Below are 15,880 nucleotides of genomic sequence, written 5' to 3'. Positions count from 1 at the left end.
AAGTTGCAATGCACGATTTTCCCCAGTTGTCCAAGAACTTCAAATAAGGTGCAGCCGATTTTGTCACTTGTGTGCCATAAGGTCAGCAGTAAACTGTTCCCACCCTTATAAAAATGGCTTCCTCGGGCCAAAGCTGACCCAGGCAAATCAATATATTACAAACTATGTCAAACAATATGGGAATACCATTCTCCTGTAATAATAGTTCTAGAATTGGTAGATCACCTCCTCGTCATCACATTTCGGTCCCTTTTCCTGCTTGAGTAGGAACATGTTTGCTCTTGCACCAGTATTCGTCTTGCCAAAATTATAAAATTTGTCAAAAATTCAACTGTGGTATACAAAGAGCATCTCCAACTGTGGTGAAGATATGAGTTTTTAGTAGGTAACTTGACTTCATGGCCCAGTATGATTAAAATAAAAATCATGTATTTCAACTTAAATTAGATGCTAGTTTACCGTACTTCATTGCGTTAAACAGGTGTGCCTTGTTTGCCAGCTTAACCGCTCCTGGCTTTTTCTGGTTCCTGGCCAATATCAACACTCAAACCTAATCGCCAAAGTTTGCTCTGCACACAGATGCATAATGCATATGTTAGAAACCTTTGGTTGTAATGGGTGAGGTTCACAGTTTACCTTGCTTATATTGTGCAGAAATATTAGAGATTGCATCTGGAGTAACAGAATTTCACTCTCTCTTTAATTTCTCTGTCTTTCTTTCTCAACCTGGTGTCTTTTAGGGCAGTTTTAATCAGCCTTCGTATTCTAGCCAACATCCTGGTCCTTCTTTCACTGGCTGGCAGCATCTACATCATCTATTTTGTGGTGGATCGTTCTCAGAAACTGGAGCAGGAGAAGCCCGAGCTGACGCTGTGGGAGAAGAATGAGGTAGCTTTAGCGCGGGCGGACGTTGCCGTCATTCATTTGATTATTCCTTGTACAATACAGTTAAAAGGAACCAATGAAATTGGAGCCCTGTGCCTGATACATTGGAAGCTAACTGTTAATTGTCAGCTTCATATACCTCCATCTGTCAGTGACAGCTGATAATTTAATTGGCCTCTGAAGAGACTGTGGAATGGGGGTTTATATGCCAAATGTTTCCATTGCCCAGATGTTTGGTTCTGTCTGTCTCTGCAATATTTTATAATTGTGTGATAAATTTTACCTATTGTACTGTATATTTATCATGGCACTCTCACAATCAAAAACACACACATGCATGCACACTCACACAATTTAATAGGCACAAGTTTTTTTTTCAAACATAAGGTAATCATCGCCTATGTGCCGCCTATGTTTTGGAAAGACTTACTGTCCTGAGACTGCAGTAAAATTGAACACTGAATATTTATAAAACTATAAAGTTCTGAAAGGTCTTTATAGCACTACTGTGCTATGAAAACATTGTCAGTAGTTTCACCACTGTGTATAGTATCAAACTTTCAGTATTAAGCTGGCTATTCACTACCTGTCAATATGTATTATTTTAAAGTTTGTTTATATAAGACAGTAGGATCACTGGGTGTAGAGCAGCAAGTGTGGGGATTATGCAGTCGGGGTTTCGGGACCAGGTGAGATATTATTTCAGAGAAAAAGAGATAGAGAAGAGAAAAACACATTTCCAATTGCCTCTATTACGCAGAAAGCATTTTGATCCTATGGGGGTGATTGTTAGGACCTGTATTATTTCATTCAGCCAAGCACCTTCCCCCATTGAGTGTCTGGAGAGGAGGGATTTAAGAACCAAGCATTCTGTTGCAAAGGTTCACATAAAGGGGATTTCTCGGGTTCTGTGTTTCGCAAAGGTTTACAGACACATGGACGTGTCGACAGGACATCCCCTGTTGACTGCAAGCCTAGATGTTGCACCAATGTTAATATGTAGGTGGAGCAGAGAGGAATATCTGGTACTTTTCAGCAAAACACTCCAACATCACAATCTCTATCGCAGCTTACGATTACATAGTGGTTCAAAGCATGTTATAACTCAGTGTGTATATATTCATTCATTCATTCATTCGTCTTGAGCTGCTTCTCCGGGGTCGGGTCGCGGTGGCAGCAAGCTAAGTCGGGCACTCCAGACATCCCTCTCCCCAGCAACACCCTCCAGCTCCTCCTGGGGGATCCCAAGGCATTCCCAGGCCAGATTGGACATGTAGTCCCTCCAACGAGTTCTTGGTTTATCCCGGGGTTTCCACCCAGTTGACCGTGCCCGGTAAACCTCCAAAGGAAGGCACCCAGGAGGCATCCTAATCAGATGCCCGAACCACCTCAACTGGCTCCTTTCGACGTGAAGGAGCTGTGGCTCTACACGAGCTCCCTCCAGATGACTGAGCTCCTCACCGTATCTCTAAGGCTGAGCCCTGACACCCTACGAAGGATACTCATTTCAGCCGCTTGTATCTATGATGCCACCCTTTAGGTCACTACCCAAAGCTCATGACCATAGGTGAGGGTTGGAACGAAGATTGACTGGTAAATTGAGAGCTTTGCCTTCTGGCTCAGCTCTCTCTTCACCACAATGGTCTGGTACAACGTCTGCATTACTGCTGATGCTGCACCAATCCGCCTATCAATCTCCTGCTCCATCCTACCCTCACTTGTGAACAAGACTCCAAGATACTTGAACTCCTTCACTTGAGGCAACAACTCATCCCCAACCCAGAGGGAGCAATCCACCATTTTCTGGTAGAGAACCATGGCCTCAGACTTGGAGGTGCTGACTCTCATCCTGGCCATTTCACACTCAGCTGCAAACCGCCCCAGTGCGTGGTGGAGGTCACGTTCTGATGAAGCCAACAAAATCACATCGTCTGCGAAGAGCAGAGATGCAGTTCTGAGGTTCCCAAAATGGACACACTCTTCACCTTGGCTGCACCTTGAGATCCTGTCCATGAATATCACAAACAGAATCAGAGACAAGGGACAACCTTGGCGGAGTCCAACACCCACCGAAAACGTGTTTGACTTTGTGCTGAGAATGTGGACACAGCTCTCACTTTGGTTATACAAGGACTGGATGGCTTGTAGCAACTACCCTGGTACCCCATACTCCCACAGTACCCCCCACAGAGTGCCTCGGGGTACATGGTCTTAAGCCTTCTCCAAGTCCACAAAACACATTATGACTGGCTGGTCAAACTCCCATGCCCCCTCAGCACTTCCGCAAGGGTAAAGAGTCAATCCATTGTTCCATGAACAGGACGGAATCCGCATTGTTCCTCCTGGATCCGAGGTTCGACAATCAGTCATAGCCACCTTTCCAGCCCTCTAGAGTAGACTTTCCCCAGGGAGGGATGTGATGCCCCGATAATTGGAGATTAATGTGATGCCCAGATAATTGGAGCACACCCTCCGGTCCTGTGTGTGTGTGTGTATATATACTGCTCAAAAAAATAAAGGGAACACCTAAAAACACAATATAGACCTCGATGAATGAAATATTTCAGCTGAAAATCTTTATTTATTAGACAGAGGAATGTGTTCAGAGCAAAATAACCTAAGAATGATCAATGGAAATCAAAATCATTAGCCCATTAAGGTCTGGATTCAGAATCATACTCAAAATCAAAGTGGAAAATGAGAACATAGGCTGATCCAACTTCTGTGGAAATTCTTCAAGACGATTCAAAATGAGGCTCAGTAGTGTGTGTGGCTTCCACGTGCCTGTATGCACTCCCTACAACGTCTGGGCATGCTCCTGATGAGACGACGGATGGTCTCCTGAGGGATCTCCTCCCAGACCTGGATCAGGGCATCGGTCAACTCCTGGACAGTCTGTGGTGCGACATCGCGTTGGCGGATGGTACGAGACATGATGTCCCAGAGGTGCTCGATTGGATTCAGGTCTGGGGAACGTGCAGGCCAGTCCATAGCATCAATGCCCTCGACATACAGGAACTGCTGACACACTCTGGCCACATGAGGACGAGCATTGTCATGCATGAGCAGGAACCCAGGGCCCACTGCACCGGCATATGGTCTGACAATGGGTCTGAGGATCTCATCCCGGTACCTAATGGCAGTCATGGTACCTCTGGCTAGCACGTAGAGGTCTGTGCGGCCCTCCAAGGATATGCCTCCCCAGACCATCACTGACCCACCGCCAAACCGGTCATGCTGGAGGATTTTGCAGGCAGCAGAACGTTCTCCACAGCGTCTCCAGACTCTCTCACGTCTGTGACATGTGTTCAGTGTGAACCTGCTCTCATCTGTGAAGAGCACAGGGCACCAATGGCGAATCTGCCAACCAAGATGTTCTCTGGCAAAGGTCAATCGGGCTGTACGGTGTTGGGCTGTGAGCACAGGCCCCAATTGTGGACGTCGGGCCCTCATACCATCCTCATGCATTCTGTTTCTCACTGTTTGAGCAGAAACCTGCACATTAGTGGCCTGTTGAGGGTCGTTTTGTAGGGCTCCGGCAGTGCTCCTCCTGTTCCTCCTTGCACAAAGGACCAGATAGCGGTCCTGCTGCGGGGTTGTTGTCCTCCTGCGGCCCCCTCCACGTCTCCTGGTGTACTGGCCTGTCTCCTGGTACCTCCTCCATGCTCTGGACACTGTGCTGGGAGACACATCAAATCTTCTTGCCACAGCACGCATTGATGTGCCATCCTGGATGAGCTGCACTACCTGAGCAACTTCTGTAGGTTGCAGATACCGCCTCATGCCACCTCTAGTGGTGAGGGCACTAGCAAAATGAAAAACTAACCAAAGATCGGCCAGAAAAGATGAGGACAGGCAAATGGTCTGTGGCCACCACCTGCAAATCCATTCCTGTTATAGGGGTTGTCTTGCAAATTGTCTAATTTCCACCTGGTGGAAATTAAGACAATTTACCAACAGGTGAAATTGATTCACAAATCAGTGTTGCTTCCTAACTGGACAGGTTGATATCTCAAAAGTGTGATTGACTTGGAGCTACATTGCATTGCTTATGTGTTCCCTTTATTTTTTTGAGCAGTGTATATATATATATATATATATGCATATATTATATATATTATATATATATATTATATATATATATATATACATGTATAGTAGTGGCAGTATTATTATTATTATTCTTGTAACAATACTACTACTACTATTACTACTACTAATAATAATAATAATAATAATAATAGTAATAATAACAATAGTAATGATTATAATAAACTTTATTTATGTTTTAAAGCAGAAAGCAGCAGACATCTATGAGGCGTCCAGGTAGCGTAGCAGTCTATTCCATTGCCTCGGGCTAATTTTTCAGCATTTCTTTTATATTTTGATTTTGGTTTTGTAAACACAACACAGCTGTTTGTCGCAAGTGCTACATGCAAATATGTATGCAAATACCCATATGTACATCAGTGTCGGCACAAAAACACGCTCAAAAACACAAAGATGTTTAAGCATAAATCATGCCTTAAACTGCTGCATGCTAACCCACTGTACAGCAGTAAATGCTAATACATTCTCTCATGGTCTGTGTTAAGTGACTGCAATGAGGTTGCTTGGCGTTGTGTCAGAAAAGCAATACGGATAACACAGACAAAACGGTAGCAGCTGGTCTTCTACACTAGGCCGTTCAAAGACCTTATACAGGAAAATGTTTGTGAAATACTTTTTTAATAACCTCTATTTATAAAATAGTTTTCATAGATTTATCTAATTTTATGCAGACACAATTTTTCACATAGCTTTTTTTTTCTGAACATGTTTAAAGGAAATCTACATTTTTGTCCCATTTCCTTTAAGGTCAGTGTGGTGGTTTCCCTGATCACAATGATTGCTCCATCTGCCTTTGAATTGGTGGCTCAACTGGAGATGTACCATCCAAGAACCTCGCTCCGATTCCAATTAGCCAGGTATTCTAATGTGCATAAAATGTATAGAACGTTTGAACTTGTAATGTAATCAATCAATCAACCAATAAATAACAATTAATATACTTTATTTGAATAACACATTTCATACATTAAAATACAATGCATTACCCTACACAAGATGCCATATAAAAATATGTATATACAGGGGTGTAGCACAGAATTCTGGGCCCTATACATAAGCAGTCTCTGTGGGCCCCTTTCCTCTTTCGTCTCTCACACATCACTTTTTTGAGTTCTAGCATACTGTATATTATTTACAATCACAATACATTAATCTATTTTAACCTAACCTTAACCTAACTTAACTATCTTGCGGTGATTGAAAAAATTAGTTAGAACACTAATTAGTTAGAAATAAAAATTTGCAAACCAAAACAAACTTTTAATTCCAGGCTTCCCGAGCCCCCCCCCCCCCCCCCCTTCTGGGCCCTGGTAGGTCCTTCCTCTTTTTCCACCTACTACAAAGCCGCTGTATATACATATGTATGCTTCTATATAATCCTTTGATTTAGAGTTTGAAGAACATAGGAGGCAGAACAATAAGGCAAAGTGGAGCATCACTGGTAATTTATCGCCAGTTTGCCCATTTGATCCCACAACTTTTGTCAAACTAACCTTCTAGTTAGTAAGCTAAAAGCAACAAGAAAATCCCACAACAAACTACAATTTAACTGAAAGGTGTGCTTGTTATTAGGCACTGTGAAACAAACCGGATGTAATACAATTTAATAATGTTGTGGACTCAAGTAAACTTGAGAGAGAGGGTGAATATGAACCATGGTGAAAGGGTAAGGACCAAGTGCGTAAGTCTGTGCTTTTATAGGCGTGTGATAATGGGTGGTGTAAGGACAAGATATGAAACCAGGTTTAGGTAAGGGAAGAGTTTTGAGTCTCGTTTGATCACAGCTGGATATGGTAAAAGCAATGTGGTTTTAATGACTGATGTTAATTCAAAATAACATCAACTGTATTGTTTTTACTGTGCAGGGTACTTGTTTTATACCTTGGTAATCTCTACAGTCTCATAATTGCCCTCCTTGATAAGGTCAACAGTATGAGCTCTGCTGTGAGTATAGATGTCTCCATAGTCTCTGAATTCAACTAGTCTGCATGTTGAAATATGCTTTTTGTCATAGAGCACTGGCTCCTCCCACAGTCAAAACTTAATGTAAAAATCAATTTCATGATCCAGACATTTACAATACATGTCCCATATAACTGTAGCATAAGCATTATTCTGTTTATGTTTTACCAGATACCAGTGAGCCCAGGAAACTGGTCTGATTCCAGCTCCTTCCTAGCTACCATCTCCCAGTCTGAGGAGAGCCTCTCCACTCTGGTGGCCGACATATCTGTCTCGGAACAACGCAACAGCACCATCGCCACCATTGCCATGGTGCTAGATGTCAACAACAACGCCAAGAACAGCACAATGGCTGTCCTCAACCAAACAGCTCTGTTTGAGAAGAACACACGTTCACAGCAGGACCCCTGCTGGGAGACCTATGTTGGGCAGGTTCTGTTTCTTGTTCAGTTTACATCTTGCTGTATATGAACATAATGTTTGTCAAAGTAGTTCTGTCTAATATATCTAATATCAAATGTCATTAGATATTGAACACTGAGGGTTGTCACGTATCAGGAAAGAACCCAAAAGCAGACGGGACAACCAGGTAAGGGAAGAATCAAGTCTTTATTGAAGTAACCGATCTCAGGGGTAGAGCAGGAGTCGGCTCAGTGGCAGGTAGGCAGGCAGGCAGGCAGAAGTCCATGAAAGGCGACGTTCCAGCGAAGACTGGACCACAGTGGAGGCTTTTTAAGGGGGATGATCGCTTTGATGTCGAGGGAGAGCGGCTGACTGCTTTGGTGGCCAGCTGGTGTCAGGGGCGAACGCTTTGATGTCAAGGGTGAGAGGCTGATTGCTTTGAAGTCAAGGGATGCTTTGAAGTCAAGGGAGAGAGGCTTTGACAGGGGGGGTCAGCAGGTGTCAAGGGCGAACGCTTTGATGTCAAGGGCAAGAGGCTGTGACAGTACCCCCCCTCCGAGGGGCGCCACCGGGCGACCTACCAGACCCATCAGGATGCGTCCTGTGGAAGTCCCGGATGAGGTTCGCGTCCAGGACCAGGCGACGAGGGACCCAACACCTCTCCTCTGGGCCATATCCCTCCCAGTCCACGAGATACTGCAGACCGCGATCACGGCGCCGAGAGTCCAGGAGACAATGAACGGTGTAAGCTGGATGATTGTTGATCATACGAGGAGGTGGGGGCGGCGGGGCCGGAGGAACTAGAGGGCTGGTAGAGACAGGTTTGAGGCAGGACACATGGAAGGAAGGGTGAACTCGGAGAGTGCGGGGCAGCTTCAGATGGACCACCGAGGGGTTAATGACTTTGACAATGGGAAAGGGACCAATATACCTGGGGGACCGTTTCTTAGCGTCCGATTTCAAGGGGTAGATCCTTGGTAGAGAGCCATACCTGGTCACCGGGGGAGTAGTCCGGAGCAGGGGTGCAATGACGATCCGCCAAGCGCTGGTAACGGCCAGAGGTCCTGAGCAGTGCGGCACGGGCTCGCCGCCAGGTCCGACAGCACCAATGGACATGGGCCTGGACAGATGGAACCGGAATGTCTACCTCTTGCGAAGGAAAAAGGGGAGGCTGATAGCCGTAAAGGCATTGAAAAGGGGACAACCCAGTAGCAGACGATGGCAGGGTGTTATGGGCATATTCTACCCAGGGAAGTTGTGAGGACCAAGAGGATGGGTTGGCAGACACCAGACAGCGGAGAACCGTCTCCAATGCCTGGTTGGCCCTCTCGGCCTGGCCATTGGTCTGAGGATGGAACCCCGATGACAGGCTGACGGTGGCACCGATGGCAGAGCAGAAAGCCTTCCAGACAGCAGAAGTGAACTGGGGGCCACGGTCAGACACGATATCACGGGGGAGACCGTGGACCCGGAAAACCTCCCTGACCAGCAGATCCGCAGTCTCTCGGGCCGAAGGCAGTCTAGACAAGGGCAAAAAGTGAACAAATTTACTGAAGGTCAGGTCGTCCGCCAGGTGCACTCCCAGGAATTTAGTTACTGACCATCTCCACAGAGGAGCCATCGATGGTCAGCGACGTATGATGGTGCCTGTCGGCCCTCCTGAAGTCAATCATCATCTGTTTTGTTTTATTTATATTCAGGGAGAAATTGTGGGATTCCCACCACGCTGTTCAAGTTCATATATCCACCGCAGCACAGAGCCCGACCCTCTCAAACCTGCTGGAATAATTAAATAATCTGAGCCTGGACCGATGTGATTGGGTCGAGCCTGACAGTGTTCAGGTTGAGAATTACAAACTCGTGTTCAGACATTTTTATTTTCCCACATAACAAATTTTAAGAATGAGTTTCAATTATTGCTGTGTATTTTGAGCCCAAAATGAAAGAAGCAAACAATTGGAGCCTGCTGCTCCTAATTCACTCAGTTAATTTTCCTCATCAGATTATTTGTCTCTCTCAGGCATGATGTGCATTTGCTGCATCCATGCCATTGTAATGTGAATTTATTTACCCATAATACACTATTTCTTAAATGCATTATATCAGGTCAGGGGTCTGAAAGCTTTCAGACACATCTACATCATCATCATCTTAATAATGTTTATTTACACAGCACTTCTTAAAAACCTTTTGTGCTACACAACAAAGTTGAATGGAAATAAAAGAAGTTTGTGACACGTACCACAGAGAGCCCTCCCTGAGGCAAATTTGTGATATTGGGCTATACAAATAAAATTGACTTGACATTCCTGTTAGACAAATTCTTAATATATGTAGACAAATTCTCAATATATGTAAACTCACTGGGCTGCCAGTAAACATGAATTTCAGTTTAATATTGCCGACTAAAATGTATGACCAATAGCGGCTGCCAGCAAAGTACTGAAAAACTAAGGCAGCTGACATACTAGCCTCTATGGGCAGGATACAAGAACACTTCCTCCTCTTCTGCTCACTATATATATCAAAATAAAGGGAAAAAAGTCCAAGTGATTTAGGACTGGCAGTTCTCCCGAGAGACTATTGTGTTAAATCGCTTTTAAAAGTGTAACTTTGATCCAGATCCTCAAAGTTATGTTCATGTGGTTTATGCGAGTTTAAAAACTACTCGGAAAAGTGCTTGAACCAAAGTAAGAAGGGCTCAGATGTCTTGGTGGGAAATTACGTAACTTACTGCTCTGTCTCCAATTCAAGTCCACACCAGTGAGCATTATTGTTCTCTACATTTTGCTCTCTTCAGTGAGCGGATGATTGCTAAAGAACTTCCTCACATACTTATCTCTAATAGTCCCTAACAGTATCATACTGATAAGAGAAGTTTTTTTTACCCTCCCTTGAAACCCTTTGCTACAGATGGAGTAGGAATTAAGATGTGCAGCCTTACACATTTCACTAACCTCATGAGAGGGGCCACAGCTAGAAATGTGGCCCTAAATCACTAAACAGGAATCATTCTGGATTCGATGGTGTTCTTCGGTGCGTCTGTTTCCCTTTGGTAATCATATTTGACATTAAAAAAAAACATCAACTAGGTGAAAAAGTAAATAGATAAAATGAAGTTCAAGATTCTGTCACTAGCAAAGTTGGTTTGTACATATGGAACATTTGAATTGGTACAATTGGGCATGATGCTCAACACTACGGCACAAGAACAAAAACAAAAGAGCATAAACACACCATTTTAAAGTTAATAAAAACACTTTAGTATATATATATATATATATATATATATATATATATATATATATATATATATATATATATATATTCATTCATTCATTCATCTTCAGCCTCTTCTCTGGGGTAGGGTCACGGTGGCAGCAAGCTAAGTAGGGCACTCCGGATGTCCCTCCTCTCCCCAGCAATGTCCTCCAACTCCTCCTTGGGGATCCCAAGGCAGTCCCAGGGCAGATTGGACATGTAGTCTCTACAGCGAGTTCTGGGTCTATCCCGGGGTCTTCTCCCAGTTGGACGTGCCCGGAAAACCTCCAAAGGAAGGTGCTCAGGAGGCATCTTAATCAGATGCCTAAACCACCTCAACTGGCTCCTTTCGACGCGAAGGAGCAGCGGCTCTACTCCGAGCTCCCTCCGAATGTCCGAGCTCCTCACCCTATCTCTAAGGTTGAGCCCAGACACCCTACAGAGGAAACTCATTTCAGCTGCTTGTATCTGCGATCCCACCCTTTCGGTCACTACCCAAAGCTCATGACCATAAGTGAGGGTTTGAACGAAGACTGACTGGTAAATTGAGAGCTTTGCCTTCCGGCTCAGCTCCCTCTTCACCACAATGGTCCAGTACAACGTCCACATTACTGCTGATGCTGCACCAATCCACCTGTCAATCTCCTGCTCCATCCTACCCTCACTCATGAACAAGACCCCAAGATATTCGAACTCCTTCACTTGAGGCAACAACTCATCCCCAACCCAGAGGGAGCAATCCACCATTTTCCGGTAGAGAACCATGACCTCAGACTTGGAGGTGCTGACTCTCATCCCAGCCATTTCACACTCAGCTGCAAACCGCCCCAGTGCGTGGTGGAGGTCGCGTTCTGGTGAAACCAACAAAATCACATCATCTGCGAAGAGCAGAGATGCAATTCTGAAGTTCCCAAAACGGACACACTCCTCATCTTGGCTGCACCTTGAGATCCTGTCCATAAATATCACAAACAGAATCAGAGACAAGGGACAACCTTGGCGGAGTCCGACATCCACCGAAAACGTGTTTTACTTTGCGCTGAGAATGCAGACACAGCCCTCACTTTGGTTATACAAGGACCGGATGGCTTGTAGCAACTGCCCTGGTACCCCATACTCCTGCAGTACCCCCCACAGAGAGCCTCGGGGTACACGGTCGTAAGCCTTCTCCAAGTCCACAAAACACATTATGATTGGCTGGTCAAACTCCCATGCCCCCCTCAGCACTTCCGCAAGGGTAAAGAGTTGGTTCATTGTTCCATGGCCAGGACGGAATCCGCAATGTTCCTCCTGGATCCGAGGTTCGACAATCAGTTGTAGCCTCCTTTCCAGCACCCTAGAGTAGACTTTCCCCAGGGAGGCTGAGTAATATGATGCCCCGATAATTGGAGCACACCCTCCGGTCCCCCTTTTTAAATATGGGAACCACCACCCCAGTCTGCCACTCCACAGGTACTCTCCCCAACCTCCACGCGACATTGAAGAGGCGTGTCAACCAAGACAGCCCAACAACGTGCACAGCCTTCAACATCTCAGGCGGAATCTCATCCACACCCGGCGCCTTTCCACCGAGGAGCTAATGCTTTCTGTTTCTTTGGATAAGTGCTTTACCCTGACTTAATGTACGGCAAGCCAAACAACATGTTGCAGTATGTCCATAGAGAAAGCAACCACCCACCCTCCATCTTGAAGAACATCCCAGAAAGCATTTATAGAAGACTCTCAAAATTATCATCTGAGTCCATCTTCAATGAAGTTACACCCCCATACCAAGATGCATTACAAAAGAGTGGCTACAATTTTAAGCTAAAGTACAACCCACCATCAAATACTGACTGCCAGCAAATCAACAAACATAGCAGAAGATGAAACATCACCTGGTACAACCCACCCTACAATGACACCGTGGCCACAAAAATCGGTAAGCACTTTTTTGAACTTTTGGATAAGTGCTTTACCCCAGACCATCAACTGAGGAAGATATTCAATAAGAACACCTTCAAAATTAGTTACAGCTGCATGCCTAACATTCAACAAATATCATCCCACAACACAAGAATCATGAACAAATCAATGACACCTTCATCACAACTGGACCTCCCCCAACTACAACTGCCATGTGAACGGACTCATGCCCCCTCGAACGGAAATGCCAGATGAAAGGAGTTATCGACCAAGCTATGGTGACAAGAAATAACGATGGCAAAATAGAGACATATACGTGGGTCTAACAAAGGGAACAATCAAAAAGAGGTTTAATGCACATGTGTAGCTTTAGAAACAACCGTTTAAAGAATGTAACATTGTTAAGCCGTTATATGTGGTCATTGGCAGACAGAAACATTAATTATTCAACCACTGGAAAATCCTCTCAAAGAACAGGGCATATTCAACCAGAAATAAAATGTGCAATCTTTGTCTAACTGAAAAATATTTTATCATTTGCAAACCAGAAATGTCCACATTGAATAACAGGAATGAATTGGCCAGCAGTTGCAGACATAGATATAAACATCTATTTTGTAATTATAAATAAATCATGCCAGTAGACAAATACCAATCCACCCCCCCTTTACTGGACCGTTAGCGATCACGTGTTTTTGAATTTTTGAATGTAGGCACCTCTCCCTTACCCACTGGACATTGTGCACATGATGTGCATGACTAGGCAGTTAATGATATGTTCTTTCCTGTGTAGCTTTATTGACAGTTGATGATTGCTTATGACTTGAAACAGGCTTGTAGTCTCATAAAGAATTTACTTGAATCACTGGATTTATATAGTATATATAGAAAGATGGAAAGATAGATGTAGGAAAAAACTTTAATCCATTGCAGAACAAGCCTGTTTCGTGCGCCACGCACTCATCAGCTGCCAAGGTGGCTAGAGTGTGTGGCACACGAAACAGGCTTGTTCTGCTATGGATTAAACTTTATATATATTTTCAACTTTCTGTGCATGTGTGTTTACTGTGTGTGTGCAGGAGATGCTTAAGTTGTCCATTATTGATATGATCTTCACTGTGGCCAGCATTCTACTGATCGACTTCATCAGGGGCTTGGTGGTACGCTATCTGAGTGACTGCTGCTGCTGGGACCTAGAGAGCAAATTTGTAAGTATCAGTCGCTCAAATCAGTCAATCAAACTATATTTATATGGAATGCTTGAGCCATAAAAAAGCAATGCACTGTACACAAGCAGGTAAAAAGATAAATAAAAATATACATTCAAGAAGAAAATTGCTTCTAATTTACATGGTATACCAATTCAACACTCAGTTAAGTGCCATCACTGTGGTGCCTGTCATTTGATGCTCTATTCCTCTTTTTTTTTTAACTTAAATCCCGTTTATATTGACTGGGGCTTAATCATGCTTTTAAATGTGGAGAACAGAATCACATTCAAAATCCCATGATTTTGAAATTGAAAAAAAGTTCAGTTCCTGATAAGCTAATTGGAACATTAATATATATTTTTTAAAGCAACACAGTGTTTTTAGTTTCATTTCAGAATCAAAAGACATTCATATCACATTTTATCTGTCTTTTCTCAGCCTGAATATGGAGAATTTAAAATAGCAGAGAATGTGCTGCACCTGATTTATAACCAAGGAATGATCTGGTAAGTTTGATTGTAAAAACATAATTTAGGGAAATTTATACTACAACATTGAAAACATGCAAAATAAAATACAGCGCCGGAATGAGCATGATAGGGTCACTTTAAACTACATTATATCTGCTTTGCCCTGGGCATTACATGAGCCCGTTCACTTTTCATTGGCTTGCCAGTCCCAAACAGCTCCTGTGACCCTGAGTAAAACGACTTTGGCCTCTCTAGAATCTATCCATTACACCTGTATGGTTGGCTGGGCAGTATTTCCCCAACTCATTTCAGAGATGTCGTTCTGCGAGGATAAGCATAATGATCCAAAACCATGAGCCAACTGGTGTTAAGTCTTATATGGGGTGTGAGCTGACCCCAGTGGCTGTGTGTATCTATTTAGCTTGCTATCTGATTTTTCTCTACTTTTTAACATATTGACTATTCTGATGCAAGTGGATTTTTGTGTTGGGCGGGGGGGATCCTACTAGGATGGGTGCGTTTTTCTCCCCATGTCTTCCTGCCTTCAACGTGTTGAAGCTGATAGGTTTGATGTATCTGAGAAGCTGGGCTGTTCTAACCTGCAATGTTCCCCATCAGCAAGTCTTCAGAGCTTCCAGGTCAGCAAGAACCTGGAACACACACACACACACACACACACACACACACACACACACACACACACACACACGTGCGTATGCACACAGGCACACACATGGGAACGCAGTTAAATACACATGTAAAGGTACACACATGGGCACACATGCATATTGAAAAGAATTCACATGAATATTTTTCGAAATATAAATATCTTACTATTTTTTTTTGTGAAAATATTTTATTGATTTTCAAATGTTTTATCCCACAAGAGTTACAAAACATGTATGACATCAAATCAACTAGTCTTCCCCCAGCTACAAAGTATTATTCATCACATGTATTGACAAACTGAAAACCCCATTCCCATCCCTACCCACCCACCCACTCATAGGATCACAGGTTAGAGAATACATTTAGGTAAAGAAGGGAAAACATAAGATAATCAAATAATTGTATTAATTATTCAAACAAAAGGAAGAAAAGATAAAGGGGAGAGGCAAAAACAGGAGGGGGTTGCTCATTACTGTAATAGGACATTTATGGCTTCTACCCTACTCTTTCAAGGGGTTCCTGTAGAGACTCATAGAAATCCAGAAAGGGCCTCCATATCTTAGCAAAGGTTCCAGATGACCCTTTGAGTGTATTTAATTTTCTATAGATTTAAGAAATGCATATCTTACTATTTTGATGTGATTCTGTTTTTATTTGGTCCAGCTGCTAGAGTCCTCACAAGAACTAAGAAGTAGGATCCTATAGTAACAGTACTGATGTCTCCACATTGCCTACCGGTTCTCGCAAGAGCTGATTTCAAAATTCTCCTTCTTATCTATAAGGCTCTAAATGGCCGGGCTCCCTCATATACTATCTCCAGCCTTATGGCGCCATATATTCCATCAGGTCCTTTACATTCCCTTGATGCTGGTTACTTATCTACTGCTCAATAGGAACTCTTTTGGTGGTCGAGCGTCTGCTCACCGAGCTCCATTCCTCTGGAATGATCTACCACTGTACATTCAGGAGGCAAGCTCTGTTCATACTTTCAAATCCAGACTGAAA

General features: G+C 43.7%; 1 protein-coding gene across 1 annotated transcript in view; it reads left to right on the top strand.

The window, feature by feature from the left end:
- Window positions 1-15,880, top strand: part of LOC130111736 (transmembrane channel-like protein 3) — a 34,909-nt gene that overhangs the window by 12,032 nt on the left and 6,997 nt on the right. The window contains exons 10-16 of the mRNA XM_056279005.1: window positions 741-888; window positions 5,743-5,852; window positions 6,861-6,939; window positions 7,129-7,389; window positions 13,605-13,733; window positions 14,175-14,242; window positions 14,716-14,844. Of these exons, the coding sequence (XP_056134980.1) occupies window positions 741-888; window positions 5,743-5,852; window positions 6,861-6,939; window positions 7,129-7,389; window positions 13,605-13,733; window positions 14,175-14,242; window positions 14,716-14,844 (924 nt within the window). The remainder of the gene's footprint in view (window positions 1-740; window positions 889-5,742; window positions 5,853-6,860; window positions 6,940-7,128; window positions 7,390-13,604; window positions 13,734-14,174; window positions 14,243-14,715; window positions 14,845-15,880) is intronic.

This window comes from Lampris incognitus, chromosome 4 (assembly GCF_029633865.1).
Source record: "Lampris incognitus isolate fLamInc1 chromosome 4, fLamInc1.hap2, whole genome shotgun sequence".
Classification (NCBI taxonomy): domain Eukaryota; kingdom Metazoa; phylum Chordata; class Actinopteri; order Lampriformes; family Lampridae; genus Lampris; species Lampris incognitus.
Note: the sequence above shows the minus strand (reverse complement) of the source record. Positions and strands in the feature narration are given on the sequence as shown.